Source organism: Trematomus bernacchii, unplaced genomic scaffold (genome assembly GCF_902827165.1).
Source record: "Trematomus bernacchii unplaced genomic scaffold, fTreBer1.1, whole genome shotgun sequence".
Taxonomy (NCBI): domain Eukaryota; kingdom Metazoa; phylum Chordata; class Actinopteri; order Perciformes; family Nototheniidae; genus Trematomus; species Trematomus bernacchii.
In genome coordinates, this window is record NW_022987739.1 from 23345850 (window position 1) to 23364947 (window position 19098).

At 40.0% G+C, this 19098-nt stretch overlaps 1 protein-coding gene across 4 annotated transcripts; it reads right to left on the bottom strand.

Annotated features, from left to right (window-relative positions):
* Positions 1 to 3336: 3336 nt before the first annotated feature.
* Positions 3337 to 18446, bottom strand: prrx1b (paired related homeobox 1b). Of its 4 annotated transcripts, XM_034147333.1 has the most exons (6): positions 17717 to 18441; positions 12056 to 12231; positions 8799 to 8980; positions 6460 to 6523; positions 6066 to 6131; positions 3338 to 4231 (listed from the first exon to the last, which is right to left on the bottom strand). In XM_034147333.1, exons 1-6 carry the CDS (start codon positions 17961 to 17963, stop codon positions 3986 to 3988), a joined length of 981 nt encoding a protein of 326 aa, XP_034003224.1. In that variant the 5' UTR covers positions 17964 to 18441; the 3' UTR covers positions 3338 to 3985. The 4 variants fall into 4 exon arrangements, with proteins under 4 accessions (XP_034003227.1, XP_034003224.1, XP_034003225.1 ...); XM_034147334.1 differs by lacking the exon at positions 6066 to 6131 and having other exon boundaries at positions 17717 to 18446; XM_034147335.1 differs by lacking the exon at positions 6460 to 6523 and having other exon boundaries at positions 17717 to 18436.
* Positions 18447 to 19098: the final 652 nt, after the last annotated feature.

A 19098-nucleotide genomic window follows, 5' to 3' on the forward strand; every position in this document is an offset into this window, starting at 1 on the left:
AGTCGGGGTCAGTCAGGTTAAAAACAAACTTCCAGGTTAGCCAGAGACACTTCCTGCTTCAATGTTTAACCTCCCGTCATTACTGTAGTTGTGTGCTCACAGTTTTCTGTTGCAATGGGGGGATTATTAGCAACATCTTAGGTGCACTCTTTTACCATTTTACCTCTACAGAAGGTAACTGTTTGCTTGATCACTACCTGTCTGACCTTCTGACAGTTTTTGTGATTTCCTCATTTCCTAGATTTTAGAAATTCATTCTGTGAGTATGATTTTAGATGAACTGATACAACTGATGGCCAAAAGTTGCAATATACCGCAATCATTCTTTTACCATGAGTTGGCCAAACTTCTTGCAACCCTTTCACAACAAGAACATTGTCTTCTCAGAGATGCAGAACCCCAGGAGACGTTCAATGACATTCACTGCTGAGATTCAAAATGTGCATGGTAGTTAGGGTTTGTTAGGTTTGTGGTTTCCAAAAAACCCACAAACTACACTATTTTGGATGACAGTCAGGTCTTTGCATGCCTGTCAGTGTTCATTACCTTTGAAAGAAACTAGTTTGTGCAAACACTTCTAAAGTCGGAGCGTTCCTACATGTTTGCAATATGCACACTAGAGGGCGGGGTCAACTAAAGGCCAACCATCATTGATGTCTTTCCAGTTCAAAACACTGGTGTCACATTAAATCTTTTCCATGAAGAGTATCAGGACCCCTACATTTTGAATTGGACAGGGATTTTTCAGACATTTAGGCAATCGGACAAGTACTTATTTACATCATACAGAGGCCTTGCCACATACAGTAAAGCGCACACCATTTCCTGTATTGGCTCTGAGCAGTGTGACCAGAGGAAAATTGTGTGCTGCAGAACTGTCCAATGTGAATGCATATCGAAAAGCTGTTTTCTAGCCTTTTCGGACACCGTTGCAGCAGTGTCACTATAAAAATAAGACCCACGTTGTCATAAACCGTAGTTAGCCTTTAAAGTTGTTATGGTCTCTAGTTTCTAAGCAGATTAAATTACTTTTAAGGCCATTACATCCTGTGTATATATTCACAAATAGTCCATGTTAATCAGAAAATGTAAACATCTCTTTTATGGGAAAAGCTGCAGCATTTCTCACTTCCTGAATAAAAGAAACAAGCCTTGGTTGGCGATGGGAGAACAGTACATATGGTCATCAGCGTTAACCTTGAGATGGCAGTTTGGAGTTAATTATGTTTCCTTTACAATGCAACAGACTGAGTGTGTATTCCAGCCTGCATCTGTGTTTATGAAAAGTGCGTAACAATAGTGACTTAATCACACAAACAGGGCAACCTCTCAGTCAACTTGACTTTGCGTGGAAACTCCACATCTCTGGAAATTCTTTTGGTTGTTCACCCAAACCACACACTGTTAACAGCTGTGCAGTATTTCACTCAGGCTGCTCTCAGATTTTCTCTCTTCTTTTTCTTTTTTTTTCTTGTGCCGAACTCTTTTCTAAATCCACTCATTAATAAAATATTTGCGATCATGTGGCACTGACAGCGGGATAAAGATCACTGCATGCAGGGAGGGAGGGGTGAGAAAAGCGAAAGTTAAGAAGAAACGATACAAAGAGAATGAAAGAGGAGAAAAAAGGTGGATGTTTTAAGGGGAGAAGGGTTAAGAAACACTATTTCCCGCTCTCTTGCACACACACACTCTGCACGCAGACTCCCCGCCCCTCCCTCGCTCTTACTGTCTCCTCTGTAATGAGCTCCAGATGTGTTGCAGAGGACGGGGGAGGGTGGGTGAGGGCGGGGGAGAAGGGCGGTGGGGGAACTGCCTTGTGTGTCATGTGCTCAGGCGAGGAGAGACGCTGTCCGAGGGGACGGTGTCAGCCCTGATGGAGTGGCTGGCCAAGGCCTGGGGGCAAATGGGGAGGGGCGGGAGGAGGAAAAGAAAGCGGGGGAAGAAGGGCGAAGGGGTGGGAGGGTCAAAAAGATCTCCACATCTGGAATCACTTCAGGTCAGCCCGGGCCCTGGCCATGAAAGGTGAGACCGGGCGCCTGGCAGGGGAGAGGGGGACAGGGGTCTGACACTGGACATACCACAGTCAGGGATCAGTGATCGGAAAACAACCAACAGCAGAAAATAAAACGGCCAGAGGGAAACAGAAATATCCCTTTTCTAATGTCAATGAAGCTCTTTATTACGACTAACCACACAACTCAACAAATGGCCATTACATCGTTTACTTAATCAAACTGCAATCAAAGATATACGCAATTATAGGTAGATCCAAAATAAATTCTTAGTTGTAAAACCTCCCACATTGGAGATAATGAAATGATGAAAAGCTCCCCAAATCTTCGTGCTTTCACAGGGATTTTCCTGCTTAAAATCAGATGATGGATTACATGCCAAAGTGGAAGACATTCTCAGAGCTCATTCCCTCTAACGCTTGCTACAAAGACTAACAGTTGCTGGACAACTCGCTTATTTCGTGAGCTCGCCACATGTTGGCTGTTAAATCTCAATCTATAAAAATAAAAATGTCAATAAAAAGATTTAAAATATTGAAATACTTCAGTAAAGTGTCAGAATTTCGAAGCTGTACCAAGTACTTGAAAAATAAAATGAAACAGAAAGCTGAAAAGTTGATGATGCCAAAGCAAATAGCACGAGACAATACCAATAATAGTGAATCCAAATATTTTGGAGGATTAAAGTTGCCTGAAATGTAACTTGTATGCTGAATTTAACATAAAACTATAACAGTTCATACTGTTTAAAAAATGTGCCATCAGCAAAGCTAAATGAACTCTCAACTCAATGACAAATACTGTTGTTCAGTATTGTATGTATTTCCACAGACAATATGAACGTCCCTTTTGATCACTTTTTCCTGAAAAATCCAAACTCTCCCACATCAACTGCGGTTTCAATCGTCCCCACTCTTTGGTCCCGTGTGAGTCGTAGGAGGACGAGTGTGGACATGTGTTTGTTGCAGGCGGAGGTTATGAGGGGCCAAGGAGAAGAAACACTTTGTGTGACAGCCGCAGAGTCAGACGAGGCCCAGGGGCCCTCCACATTAAGGAGAGGATTTCCCTGCACATAAATATCCTGTTTTTAAGATGGAAATTTCAGGTTCTGGTAATCAGGAAAAAAAAGAGAAAACACAAAGCAGGAGCCGCTTGAGGTTTCTGTGAAGAGAATCTGTTCTCGAGTTGTAAATCTTCCTTTTATAGAACTCATGAGGTCCAACATCATTGTGCTTTCAAAATGGATTCAACTATCATTACAATTATTTGTTATTCTTTCTCCAGAAAGTTCTCCAGAAAGTGGAAAATGTGTGTTGAATTGGACACTGTGCCATTGCATTGCTTGAAATGCATTTTTTATTAATATACAAGTTTTTATTCTGTTACAAATAAAGGTTATCATAGGAAATTTAGAGAAGGTTTTGGATTCAGAAATACATTAGCCTCTCCTTTATATTGGACCATTATACGGAAATCAAAATGCGTTGAAAATGTTTGCTCGTCAGTGGTATAGCATGGCAGAGAAAATGTGGAAAAACAAAAACTTTTTTTTTTTTTTTTAATTGCATAAATGTCAGAGGAAGTCCTTGTCGGTGTATTGTTGATTTTAAAAGAGGGAAGAAAAAAAAGGGTTGTTGATCCCAAATTTGGTGTGTCATTTATCCAAACCACAGCCAACGGGGCAAAGGGAATTCCACGTAGTCCAAACACGAGTCTCCGTCGAGAACAAGTTCTTCGATTGAAAAAGAAAACGTTGAAAAACTCTCCTTCCATTTCAGTCACAATCACAAAGGTAAAACTAGGCAGATATTTGGCTACAGCTTCCAGTCTATGTGTCTCTTTGTACAAACGAGAGTTCAGCGATGCCCAGGAGGATAAAAAAAGGCGGCTTAGGGAAAATCCGGACATCACTCGGGGTCCGACAATTTGCATATAGGTGTAGTATCGCTGCCCCAGGAGGAGAGGAGGCTTCAGGATCCAGGGTACGTAAGATGATGCTCGACCCAGAGACGGTGTCCGTCTGCAGGGGTCCAGCGGCAGAGAGGCCCCCCCCCTCTCCTGCACCAGCCCCCGGCCTCTCCTCTTAGTTGACCGTGGGCACTTGATTCAAGCTGTACTCCTTGGCTTTGAGCCGCAGGTTGGCGATGCTGTTGGCCATGTTCATGCCCTGGGACGTGTTGGTGTTGGAGCAGGTGGGCGGGTAGGTGGCCATGGCGCTGAGAGACAAGAGGGGGGGGGGGAAAGGTTACATCACCTGTAGCTGACAGCGAGCTGAAGCTCAGCATGAGCCGCAGCTGTGGAAATATGAAAAAGGAACAGAAACAGGTATCACTCATGTGAGGAGACTGAGACTCAATATGACGTTAAGACATGGCCCAAAAACCCCCAGAAGAAATGAACCAGTGTTTTTGCACGTTTTACCTTCACTTCACAAAATGTATCAGAGGAGGGTTTAACGTTTTATCACTCTCATTGTATTTCACCTGAGTTCATTTGGAGTGAATCTTTTCAGTCTTTTTAATCTGGAAAACTATTTGGAAGAAGACATCGTGATACACATCCACTTTATTTTCACATCCTCACCAGGTTGTGTTTTTTAAAAACAACTTTTCATGAACAGGGTTTGGCTTTTACGGCAATATTTCTTTTATAGAGAAAGGGGTTCACATTTGTTCCCCCTATTTTCATAAAAAAAAAAATCTGCCCATTCAGTGAGGAAATGGTGTATTGAACTGGGATCTAATAATACATAATTTAACAAATACTTATTTTAGTCACAAAGCCCTTAACTGGCCTTTTGCTATTGCTCTCTTAGAATTATTTTCTTTCTTTAGGAATTTGAAATGTATTTTTGCATCATTTTCTTTACTTTTTATTTTTCCTGCTTTTTAAATGACTGTTCTTGTACCCCCTTATGACTGAGGACATATCTCTCTTCTTTTTTTTTTAACCAGATGTGTTTCTCCGTGCATGATTTACTGACTTGTTTGTTGTTGTTGTTACCAAAATGTCATAATGTTCTGCAGCTTTGTTTTTAGTTCATGCAACCAGTCAATTATGGAGGTGTTATTTTGGTGATAATCTTGTCTGCTTTCGTTTTTGTTAAAGTCATGTCCTTGTCAGAATGAATGTTTTTTAATGTTTTTTTTAGTTTTCGCCCCAAAACTGCGGCTCCTATGACTTGCATTTTGTTTGTTTGTCTTTTTTTTGTTCTTTCAAGACTCCTATCAATCATCATGTGTCACATGCACATCCAGAAGTTTTGCAGGACCTTGGTGACTATTCAATTTTTTAATTGAAATTCTATTGAAATAAGACTATAAAACATATTTGCCTTGAAAGCTGTTTCCAATTCTTCATATATTTCAGGTGTTTATTGCAAGGTTTTCAACATAAAATATAAGAATAATCCAGATTTGATTCAAACGCATTTGTAGTCACTGGCTTTTAACCACTTAAGTATTTATTCGAGACACTTTTATTCTTAAAATGGTCAGTTTTTTTCGTATCTATATTTTTGTTCTTATTCTTTTTTTACTCAACTTTATTTGTAAAACAGTTTGGATCAACTGTGTGCTATTATCGTGTGATACATGAGCTGTGGGGTCAGATGGAGATACAAATTCTAAAACTTGAGCACATTACGATAACATGATGAAACTAAAGCAGACATGTTGCTCACTAATAGATGTTCTATCTCAAGCATGTTTTAAGTTGCAGTATCTATTAGTTGTACTGTATAGAAAGTGATGGCTTCATGAGGAAAGGAAGAAATGATCAAACAATAAATTAATGGTTTTTTGAAATGGGTTGAAATGTGCAAAAACATTGGTATGATCCTTTTAAAACAAAACAAAAAACCCCAATGTTTTTAAAATAAAAGTATAAAATTGACATAAAGGCAGAATACAATTCAAGTAATACATTCAAAGCTTTAAATTATTTTGCAAACAGTCAGTGTAAAAAAACTGCAGTATTCCTCTTTAAAGGAGAATACTGCGAGTTTTCTATGATAAGAAAAGAGCTGAGTGTAGTAAAGTGAATGCGTACTTGTTCTCTGAGGGCAGCATTTTCTGTGGCACTCGCACTGGCCCCCCCTCCGGCATCGGATACCAGCTTTAGGATAATATACATTGAAGTGTTAGCACCACATTAGCGTGTTCCACATTATGCATTATTCACAGAAAGATTTCCATCGCTGCCCTGCGTTCAGCCAAAACAGCTCTGAGAGAGTCTGAGCCGCGGCCGCAGGGTTTGACATTTTACACCGAGCTTCATAACGGAGGATTACTGTAAATCACGACCAATGTAACCAGAGTCACAAAAAATGTTGCCCAATAGAGCCATGTCCCTCTGTGTAGCGTTCATTATCTGGTGTAGTGTAGCAGGCAGGGGTCACAGGGGTCAACAGTGGATTTAATACGGTTTGTTTTCACATTATCACCTCGTCAGGAGGGTCACAGGATCTGGGCCCGCCCTGCTCATGCTGACAGAGGGGAGTGATGGGACTGAGGGCGAGGAGAAGGGTGTTTTTATTCAACATAATTTGAGAGGTTGGAGTTAGATGTGTGCAAGAAAAGACTGTTATATATACAGTGTAGGAAAATAGCTGGAGGAGAGACAGAGGCAAAACACGGCAGAGTAAAAGAGACAGAAAAGAAAGTCTAGAAGTAGAAGTAGACAAAACACAGCTTTCTGACTCGGGGCTTTTACTACGGCGTGTTATGATTACTTTGACTTCATTTTTCCAACACAATCTTAATGTACAAACTTTAAAAAGGTTCATATGTAATTGAGATGACCAGCACTAATAGTCTGTGGAGTACATTCGCAAGACAACTGCTATATTCCTGCTAAATACATAAAGCATAACAACTTTACCAATATAAGTAACACATCGCGCACTACAACACTGTATTTGTGCTTCAATAACTGTTGCATTTTATAATAAAATAATGCAGTTAAACAATCTTCATCGAGGGGACATGCTTTCAGATTTCTCGCAATTTACACACAAGTAAGTATTTGATAATATCAGGACAAACTGAAGTGGAATTTCAAAATGAAAGCCCTCTAAGATGTCATACAGTATATGAGGGAACTTCCGTCTGAATTCAGATGGAAATTGAAAGGAGAAGGCTTGTTGCCGCAGACCATGATTAAAAGATTAAAGATGATTAATCTTTAAGTAGACCACCTCGGAGTGACAGTAAGCAATTTCAGGACGTTGTGATGTGGATTTTCAAAATGAAAGCCCTTACATACAAGATATCTTGCCTTTAAATGAGGATTGACACTGTGATGTGAAGATAATGTGGTTTCAAACCTGATTTAAGACTACGATAAATACAAAATATTGTGTGTTTTGACATGTTTTGCTTCAGATATTTAAATACTGGAAAGCATAAAACTGAACAGCAATTTACACTGAGGATGTGATTTAGTGTTTTTCATGTTGTATGTCAGCACAGGCGTCTGTGATTCAACAGTACATTTTACATGATAATTTGGCGCTAGGAGGTTTGTTGTTGGGAAGGTTTGGCCAAAGCAACCACAAAATACTGTAATATGAAAACCGGAAGATACTAGTCACAGTTGTGTCCTTTCATTTTGACTTAAATAAAACGGTTTAAAGGGAAACATGTCTTTATCTGAGGAATTGTAATCCTAAATAACTAAATACATTTTGAGTGAAACATAAAAAATCCATATACAGTATTGACCAAGACCGGCATCTTGTCATGAAACGTTTATCCTCTGATTTAAAGAGGACACAGTAAAGAGAGGGAGGATCAGAGGAGATGAAGATGGTCAGAGGAAGTATGAGGAGTATGTGCAGGAAGAAGAGGAGGAGGAAATGAAACAATAACAGAGAGCTGTGTGTGTGTGTGTGTGTGTGTGTGTGTGTGTGTGTGTGTGTGTGTGTGTGTGTGTGTGTGTGTGTGTGTGTGTGTGTGTGTGTGTGTGTGTGTGTGTGTGTGTGTGTGTGTGTGTGTGTGTGTGTGTGTGTGTGTGTGTGTGTGTGTGTGTGTGTGTTACGGTGGTGTTAACATGTGGTTATTGTGGTATCAGCTTTTGCTTTTCCATCTGGAGACACTTGGGTGAGAGGAGAGGTTAGTCAGTACTGAAGTACAGCTTGTAGTCCTGCAACAGAGCATATTATGGATTTTGGTACACGACATTTGACTCCACTGCAACAGGATTTATATCTAATATGTAATCATTCATATTGGAGGTTTCCTCTTTCTTCTCTTTATTTTCTTCCTACTCTTTTTGATTACTTTTTTTTGTGTGTGAAGTTTCTCATCTTATTTTGTATTTCCTGTTCTTCTTGTTTTTTCTTACATTTCTATACCTTTTACATGCCATCCTTTGCTCTTTGCTTTTCTTCTCCCTTGCCTTCAAACTGTCCTTTGCTTCACTTCTTTCCTTTCCTCTGTCATCTTTTCTTTTTTACTTTCCCCTACAATTCTTTACACCATCCTTTTTTATGGAATTTCTTTCCTAAACTAAAGTCAAAGAATGAAAATCGCAAAACGGTAGATTATGAGGTTTTGACTTCTTCACAATTACAGTATTTTTCCTATTGATACTTTAGACATCTAGTCTATTTCCCTTGTGGTTGTCCTGCCTTTGCTTAAGTAGTTTGAGTTCTTCCCTCCCTGCTGTGCTGCAGATCTTCACTGTTAATGCAGACGTTAGTACAGAAGCCGTGTTGAAGCAGTGATGTGATGTTGTGATGGTTGCTGGTTATGTCAGGTGACAGAGCAGAGGGGAGTCTACCTGTAGGGGGCGGCGCTCCCCCAGGACAGGTAGTCGTTGGGGCGGGGTGCAGGACGCGGGACGATCGGCTGCTCCACCGCCGTCACGTCTCCGGAGTAGGACTTGAGGAGCGAGGCGTTTTTGCTGGCCAGCATGGCGCGCTCGTTCCTGCGAAACTTAGCTCTCCTGTTCTGGAACCAAACCTGGAACAAAAGAGGGCAACGGGGTGAGGGTTGGGAAGTAGATCGCCATTACCTGTTCATAAATATGAGCAAACTGTGTATATGAACATAATATCATCTTTGTGGAACTGCAGGAGAGAGTCCAGAGCAAATTTCCATACAGGGACAATAGAGTGTATCGTATCGTATTGTGTATTATCGTAAAAATGTCTTGTCATAAGTCATTCAAAAAGAAGGCAAGTCAAGGTAGGGTTAGGGTTAGGGCATTTATAGAGCACATTCCATTACAAAGAAACTCAATGTGCTTTAGATTTATAAGAGAAACAGCAGCTTCTCTTGTTTTGTCTTAAACTCTTTAACCTCTGTTAACCTTTTCAACCACTACAAACTCACATTTCCAAAGATTAAGGTCCAACTTGATTTAGAAAAACAAAACAAAAGACTTCTAGAAAATGTCCATTTATGTAGAGTGGTGCAGTAGATAAAAATCGCCCTGTATTATGTTGAGTAAAGACCTTCTATTGGATCAATCAGCAACAAACTTTGTGAAAAGGCAGTAAGAAGTGTGGACGTGGGGGTGGAGGATGGACAGATATCACATACAAATTACATGGAGAACAATAAAAAAAAAACAATATGCGTAGAAACAATGACTCTTAAAAACTGTTGCCTTGCTCCTCGGTCTGCTCTTACAGTACATTGTTCAAGAAAATATACCCAACTCAAAGATTCAAAGACAACCTCTCATAACCTTCATCAGTGGCTATAGAAGTTTACTTGTTATGACTAGGTTCCTCTGCACTATAAAGTCAAATAAAAAGTAATACAACTCTGGAAAACGAATCTTAAATCTTCATCTAAATACAAATCAAAGCAACACACACAAATCCTTGAACAGATGATGGTGTGACCCAGGGGGTGTTAACATTGTTCCTCGCTCTGAAGTGAAATCCATTATTAGACGCTCACAGGCTCGCTGCTCGCTGACGCACAGCCTCAGGAATGAGCCCAAAGTCTCTTTTATCAAAGCATCGCTCTCTGCTACACATTATTCACAGATGTGCAGCTTCTCTCTCCAACATCACAATTTCCTCTTCCCCTCTCTCTCTGCCCACAGAACAAATACTCTCTCTGTTGTGTTCCGAAAACAGGCAGTTAAAAGAGACCAGAAAAAGCTTTAAAAGACATATTAATCTGCAGTGTGGAGGCGCACATGTGTAACTCGTATCATTATTTAACAGGTGCTAAAGCCTGTTCGCATTTGAAAGAATAGTTGGAATAATGTTTCTTGGGCTGCTTATAAATATAGAAAATGCTTTACATAAATGCAGAAATATGTATGGACTTTTTCCATTTTACAGAGTTGTTCTGCATATACAACACAGAAATAGATAAGTACACTTTTTTTGGTGGGAAAAAAATACATTTTGATTTGCGGATGATACAGGACTTTGCATCACCAGCTGGAAAACTGGAGAAATCTTCTTTATTTAATGCATTTCAGCACAAAGTTGCCTGGAGAGGTGACGGCACCCGCCTCCTGAGATTTTGAATAAAATATGAATTAAAACTATACGCAGCAGGGTTCCAGGGACATACATTGACACATTAACTTATGCTTACAAAAATTATTATTTGGGTTTAGAGTTGTTAATACATCCTTATATTAACCTTAAAAACTTTTTTTTTTTCCATTGGGATTTAAGATGATTTCATGTATTAACAACACGTAATGGTTTATACAGAAACTAATGCAGCATGTCTTATTTTCTCTTAGACTCATGGAACGCACTGAAATGATTGATGATGTATAATTTAGAAGGTGTATGTAAAGTCAGAAAATAGCATTCACTTTTTACACTATGCATAAAGAAGCCATGACTCTCGAGAAAAATGGTTTGCATTTAAAACACTAAAGCCATATTCTAGCTTCTTATTCTATGTTTGGTCTGATCTCACTGGCCAGTTACAGCGTCGTCATATTTAGCTCGGGTTCTGCTGCAGCCCTCATTTGTTGCACATTTGCAGTGTATCACTGATCTGTTAGGCGCTGAGGAAATTAGACATCATTACATCCACTTTACTGATCACATGCAGTCCCTTTGGGGAGGCAAACTGCTCTCAGCCTCCACACTATCAGCCATCACTGTAGAGAAAGTAAGTGTGATGTGTGTGAGGCGCTGACAAGTCCTTATCAGTTCCTCAGAAACCCCAGAATGGGGAATCTAAACATGGTAATAGGCACTGATAAGCCACTAAGTAGGAATATTAACTTGTAAGAGCTACCAGATGATGTGAAGATGTCCACCTCTGTAACTTCATGTCCTCATATAAAACGTCTCTCTAATAACAAGCTGGTCCTGCTCTGCTGGCAACCCAAACAAAGCTGTTCATGAATCATTTCAGAAATCCCGGTGTGAGTCATGAGGACCCACAAGGATTCATTAACAGGTCCCCCGGGGGTCCCAAAACCTCAAGAAGTATGTTTGATGGACCAAGTAATGGAGGGAGTTTTTGTGTGTTTGTTTAAAGAGATCTGTTTATTTTCCCTACACTGACTAAAGCGGTTTACAGAATGATGACCACCGGCCTCTTCCTACTTCTGATGGCTGTTATGGCTTTTTTCCCGTCAAAGTTTGTCTGATAAATGACCGCTGCTAAAGGAGAACTGTCAAAACTTCCAAGGAATCCGGGCTTTGTTTTGTCAAAATATCCCCTGAATATATATATGTAGATTATTTTCTTTCCCTCCTATTTGATGTTTCTCATTGTAATGAGGCCACACCTCAGGCCATTATGATTATTATTTATTATTTGTATTCATTTTCTCTCTGTGCTTTTATTTAAGGAATGTGTATGTAAGCTGAGATATAGATATCTTGCTACATGATTAAGGTGAGATTATTGTCACCCATGGAGTGATGTATGTTATATGCGCAGTAACCAGTCTGCACACATTTGAGTACGTATGTGGGTGTATGTATTTATGTTATGTCTGAATGTTTACAAAAATGAAAAGAGTATTACAAAAAAGAATCCCCTGAATGAGGTTGAGAGTAACATATTATGTTTTTGCAGTGCTACTCCTATTCATACCTGGACTCGGGCCTCTGTGAGGTTGACCCGGCGGGCGAGGTCCTCCCTCACGAAGGCGTCGGGGTAGTGTGTCCTCTCAAACACTCGTTCCAGAGCCTGCAGCTGGCTGCTGTTGAAGGTGGTCCTGTTCCTGCGCTGCTTCCTCTTCTTCTTCTCCTCCGTGTTCATCTGCTCATCTATAGGGAGATGAAGAAGAAGAAGAAGGGGATGTTATACAAAAAGAATGAGACTTTAGATGCTTATAGGTTGAAGCTTGAGACACTTCGCCGGAGGAGATACAATAATAATAAAAGAAAGCAGCGTGTCAGCCCACATCACATTTTAATAATAAATACAGCTCTTCACATTTGTGCAGTTGAAACTTTCATAAATGTTTGTATATTATGATTGAATCCGGATATATTACTTCAATAACTTTGTCCGTTGCAACTTCAATTATATTGCCAGATTCAGACTATAGACCCGCACTGTGTTTTAAAAGCTCCACGCAAGCTTTTTGTGAGTAGCGTTTCCATCTAACAGAGATTTCCAATATAACTGATGAATATACAGTATCTGATAAAGCTGTTAAACGTTTACACTTTTAATACATTTTGCAGATCTTTTTCTGATTCTTGCATTGGATTGTTTTCTGATCCAGTAACTGTTAAAGTTTTTTTGATGTGCATAACCAACGAAATTTAAATTCCTTGCCCGTGCATGCACAGGTTAAAATATTTTTTAGGGTGCAGGTCTTGATCAAAAAGCTTCCAATTTGCTCTACCACCTGACCTACAGCTGCTACACAGTACTTTGACTTTTGGCAAGTGAGTACAGGTAATACTTATGTACTCTGAACACCGTTTCCCTCAATGATAACCTGATGGCAACTGTAACAGAGTATACCTTCACAAAGACACAATTCTCAGAACGTTTGAATTGGTATCAAAAGACACAAAGTGGCGGCTGTTGCTCTCTCCTAGCGCCTAAGAATTGTACCAGGTAAACATCCAGGATTTTAGCCTTGCAAGATATCTTAGTTGCATCTCTCTTCACACTTTCTATCTGACGCCGACCCCTATTGTATCAATTAAAGGAAAACATGCCCATGCAATACGGACAATTCAGAAAATTGTTCAAATGTAAATATGTGTGTCTCTCAAATAAAAAAGAAGACAATACAAATGAATTCAATAATTCCTCCTCCAGATTATCCATATGTATTGTATGATTGGGATTATGAGACTAAATTCTAGATATCAGAGAGAGCAATCTCAAATGTGACATGAGATAACACTAATGTTATTTAAAAGAATACTTTTTTGTTTGTGTGTGTGATTCTATTAAATCCTTTAGAAACTATTCCTGGACCAGCACTAAAAGCACTAACAGATGTAGCAGCTAACGATCAAAGGTACATATATAATCTTTCCTGCACCTTCCAGCAGCTTGTGTTGTTCAGGGTAAACACTCTTGTAGGGGAATCAGTTCTGTTGTGGCTCCACAACAAGACCACAAAATAACACTTTCACATGGGAAGAAAGGCTGTGATCATGCTGCTAATTACACACACACACACACACACACACACACACACACACACACACACACACACACACACACACACACACACACACACACACACACACACACACACACACACACACACACACACACACACACACACACACACACACACACACACACACACACACACACACACACACACACACACACACACACACACACACACACCCATAACACAATCTGCATCTGCACACAAAGACACACACTGAGGTGGGAAGTTTTTTTTTTCTCATGTTCTATACTGCATTACGTCTAAGTGCCTCATAAATAGAATTTGAGTTTTGAGATTATATATTTCAGAGAGAAATATATTTTTTTGTTTATTGCACTGTGTTTATCTACAGTAGGAACTGGATTAATGGTTTATTTTGGAGATAAAGATTTTATATTCAACATTAATCATAAAGACATCTTGTACGGTAAACTTATACTTGTAAACCTTTAAATATTACATTTTTAGAAGCGATGCAGAACAGGAAATAGTATTAAACAAATCTAAATTAAACTGGTGAAAACTCAAAGGATTTCAATGTATTTTATAAGTCTTGTGTGTGACCACTCAAGGCTTATTTGCTGTTTGGCTGTACGTTATTTAGCATTAGAACCCAAAACATTTGATGAGTGTTTTAATTTCGTTTTCTTAAGAAACTCATTTAAAATACATACATGAAGTGGGTGCAATTGGATATTCTTAGTAAAATATATTTTTATCATGAAAATAATTTGTTTGTGAAGTAGCACATGAAGTAATTATATATTTGTATTATGCCGTTCATTACTTATTTAAAACACAACTGTATTCAGCTATAGTTGGGAACAGTTCTCTGCTTGTTCTTCTCTGACTGCGTAATGTGTTTTTACTGTTTTAACTTGTTAATTTTAATTAATAAATTGAACATCATCTTAAAATGTAAATGACCTGGAAACCTTGCTTTAAGAAAACAAAAAGTGTTCCAGCTTTCAATCACATCTCATGGTCTTCCTCAGCAAATCTAACATGTTTACGTCAGGTTATATGCCGAACCATATTTAAAGATGCAAAACTTTCTGATACAAGAAATCCCCAAATTCTTAAAGGCTTTGGCGAGATTTCTAAAACGGCAGATCTTCATACTAAATGTGTATTCCTACATTGGATTGCTAATGCTCTATTGAACTGTGAGTATGTGTTTCTAGTCAAATTCTGGGTACAAATGCTTTTGCTTTTCCACACACACTCGGTGTCACACACTTAGAGCAGATGATGTTTGTTTTGTTGTCTAATGAGAAAAGCTCCCCCCTGCAGCCTCAGCCAATCAGAGAACAGCTGTCAGTAAACTAAATGTAAACGCTGCTTATCTGCCGGTTAGAAGTCACCCTTTAGAAAAAAGCAATATTGACTTGATCACATAGCAAACATTAGTTTGTGTTTTTTAGTATTTAACAGGTGGCCCAAAATGTCTTAATTTGAAGGATTTTTACAGGTACGAAATAGATATGTTTTTGTATTTGCTGTTTTGTTTTGTTTGAAAAATACATCAGGAAAATACTCTGAATGCTGTGAAGCTGTTTTCCTTCTCCTTTCCAATCCTGTGAATCCTTGAGTGATTTTTCAGATTGACCTCCCCTCTGTGGGGATCCTGACTCGGGGATGAGAGCCATTCAAATACTAAATATTAAAGTAATTTTGTTTTGTTTTGTATATACAACTTAAATATGTAAAGTTGCAGCTGCCAGTCAACTGAACGTTTCTTTATATATATATCCTTTTTCCTTCAAAGTATTCCTGTAATTTAATCGGCTATATGCAGACAAAAACTGAGCTCACATAATATTGAAGTGTTGAGTGTGAAGTGTAAAGTGTAAATAAATGACATTATTGCAATGTATTTTCGGTTTATGACGAAAGATTTTAAGAAACTGCGATCAAAAACACTGTCCTCTGACTTCCATCTTGTATAAAACAGTTAGTTATAAATCAGTGCAGCGGCTCATCAGGCTCACAGTTTGGGATCAGTGTAAATGGAGAAGTTTCAGAGAGAAGTGGACGCAGTTACAGTGCGGCTGTAAACGACCAAACAGCGGCCGACCGCGCATTCCTTCCCCAGAAAACAGCCGCTGTTCAGGCTCGAGGTTAAAATGAAAATCATGAAGCACTTCATTAGTCCGCGCGCCCGTTTGATGACGTTACAACCGGAGAAAAGCGGGCAAATTAGATTACATGACAAAATAAAAAAGATTGTAGGCTATGCATATGCTACTGAATAACATATGTTTGTATTATTATTAAGCACAAAATATGGTACAGCAATTTATTTTTTTGTGAAAAAAAAGGACAATAATAATGTAACTTCGTTAGAAAAGTCTTATTATTTTTTAACTAAGTTCAATTCTGTTATAGTGTTTCCTGGATGACCGATTCAAGTTTTTCAATTTTTTTTTAGCTCTGTTTAAAGTATAAATATAAAACATAAAATCCCAGAGAGGGAACTCTGAATGGTCGTGCGGTTTGGCCTCGGAAAGCTTTAATTAAACATGCAGGGTGACATTAAAACCAGCAAATCCATTCCTGTCATCATCATCTTCATCATCATCATTATCATGCAACCAACACGTGTGATTACATCGATCTCATAGCAGCTATCAGTGAAAGTAAATTAGTCCTGCCAAAACTCTATCGCGAGAAGAGAGGTTGTTGAGTTCTCAAATAGTAATACAAAAAGTAAACAGGCATTAGATATGTAATACTTTACTTTAAAATGTTTTACTTTTAAATTATACATATGGTTAGGTTTGTTTGATGATGTGCGAAATAGATTACATTTAACAGCTGTTGCTTCACGTTTCTGTAAGTAAATCGGAAAAATAAAATGTATAAACATTACAGCTCCAACGTTTCATTATTAATATCTGAATCTTGCGTAAATCTGCTGATACATTGTAATTCCTCATTATTAAATACGCAAATAAACAGCACAAATGTTTCTACTCATCAGACCAATATTAGCTTTCTAAACCCCTCTTTCTAAGTATCTCTCTCCACATGTAATCCAATAAGATGCTGTTATATGATTCCCTAATTGTTGGCGCGAGGACACGCGCGGTAATTATGACAAATGATTAGGCTCCGATATTCTGAAAGTGTTTGACAGGACGAAAATAACCGCGAATTAACGACGTGACCCGGCCACTTCCTCCCGCATATTTCTCACACGATTTTTAGCCTTTTAAAAAACTAACAATAACACTCATTAAAGCCTATAACGGCTCTGTCAGAATGGCCCTTTGAGCTGAAGAAGAGGAGGAGTAGGAGGGAGCGTTTATTTATCCTCTCAATGGTGCGAGCCGCAGATTTATCGGAGATTTAGTAAACTTCCCAATGGCACATTTCATAAAATAAAACCCGTAAATAAAAGTTTTAAGTTTGAGGTCCGGGCGTCAGCGGCAAATCAGCTAAAAGGACCCGCCTGTGGATCACCAAACTCGGCTTGGATTTGCCTCGTTTTTACCCTCACACCCAAGAATGACTGGTGGTTGAGAAAATGCTTTTTATCATTATTTAATGGTTACATAATAGAGATTTGTATCATCAAACTAGTATACACATGACACGACCACGTGACTAGGTATTTTTAATGTATTGGTTTTCTCTTAAATAAAAAGATGTGGCCTCATTTTGCTCATGAGGAAGAGATTTATTACCCCCGGGTTTTACTTGCAGGGTTACTGCATCGACCATGTCCACCAACATCACCATACCTCACTGACATCAAAGTGTTAATGGTAAATTAATGGCCGTTTTGAGGGGGAGGCCGTCAGGGATGATGCATTGCCAAAACTCACTAAAGGATTATTCTCCGTGCGCGCTGCGTTCTGACGAGCTTCATTCATGCGCCCTGCACGCGGACACACGCCAGAATATAACGAAAACAAATGACTTTAGTTTTCAGCTGCTCATTAGAAATACATCTGTGCGAAAGTTGCCGTATTTTCTGGGGATCGAGCCTGAAGACTCGTGGTTTAGAACCAAAACAAACAGAGGAATTTTAACATTTTTGGCCACAAGATTTAAATTGTGTTTTTTAATCTCTTTGCTCAGTGCTATCTTTCACTTACTCTCCTGCTGGGTCGTGTCGCTCCCGCTGGTCATCCCCGGGGACTCCAGCATACTCCTCCCCGCCTCCCCGACGCTCTCGTCAGCCTGGGTGCCGACCATTTCCCCGGCCTCCTCCAGATCCAGCAGGTGGCTGACCGAGAAGTTCTTTTTGGCTTGCAGGTTGTCCAGGTTAGAGGTGATCGGACTCTCCAGCCGGTTTGATAGCGAGCCTTGCCTGTCCATTACATGTGCATAGCTAGAAGTCATGACGCAAGAGGGGAACAGCGAAAAAACGCAGCGATATTAAAAAGAAAGAGAAGCAGATCCTTGCATGCAGAGCGTCCGAGCAGATTCTCCAGAAACACACAGAGAGAGACTCGGTTTGTTCCGAGCAGATCTCAGGTCTGCTCACATCCAGATCAGCCGCGCAGGGCTCCAACAAACTTCAGCAAAGTTTTCTCCTCGCCTGATGTTCCCGATCAAACCCTTTACAGACAATACAGACAATCCATCCAGCCGCGCGCGTCAACTGCAAAACAAGAGAAACATCAGCGTGTCCTGCTGCAGGAGAAACAGTCTCTTTTTTCCCAGAAGTCCTCTGATTAGCAGAAGAAGCTGTGTTCCCACTCGGGTTGAGTCACATCTGAGCAGGAAGGGCTGCTGCTGCTGATGACGACCAGATGCGCGAGCTCCGTGTGTGCGCAAAGCTTGCTCAGCCGCAGCTAGGCGCGAGGAGGCAGGACGATACCGCCGCACCTCCAAACCATTGGAGCCTATAGTCTCTCTCTCTCCCTCTCTCTCTCTCTCTCACTCCTTCTCTCTTACTCACTCTCTCTCTCTCCTAAATGAAAGCGTCGTAATTACGTGGCAATGCCTTTATGTTGTGTCTGACGTTTCACAGGCCCCCATCACCACCTCCTCCTCCTCCTCCACCACTCCTCCTCCTCACCCCCCTTTTAGGCAGAAACATCCCCATCAGCACCATCAACACCCTGCTTCGGCCTGTTTTTGTTCCCCATGCTGGCAAAGCTCAGGCCTAATGAGTGTGAGAGACTGTTTGGGGATCAGCAGCAGCAGGAGACACACATGCTGCTGTTATCACTGCTCTGTGTTGATAAAGCCACTCCGACTGTCCTGCGGTCTGCCACCAATTAAATAAACCCTAACCAGTGCCAGTCAGTCTATCCACAGATCTGACTGCATGAGGCTCAGCTGCCAGGGCAGCAGGGAACACGAAGGAGTTCAGCTAAGTCTATGACATAAAATGTATAGTCAATGGGGTTGGAATCAATGAATGTAGCTGCAACTGCTTAGGGCCACCAGCGCACTAATTGACATTTTTATATTAGAAATTAACATAGGGATGTTGTTTGGCACACTGCTATTCCGGTCAAGGTAACAG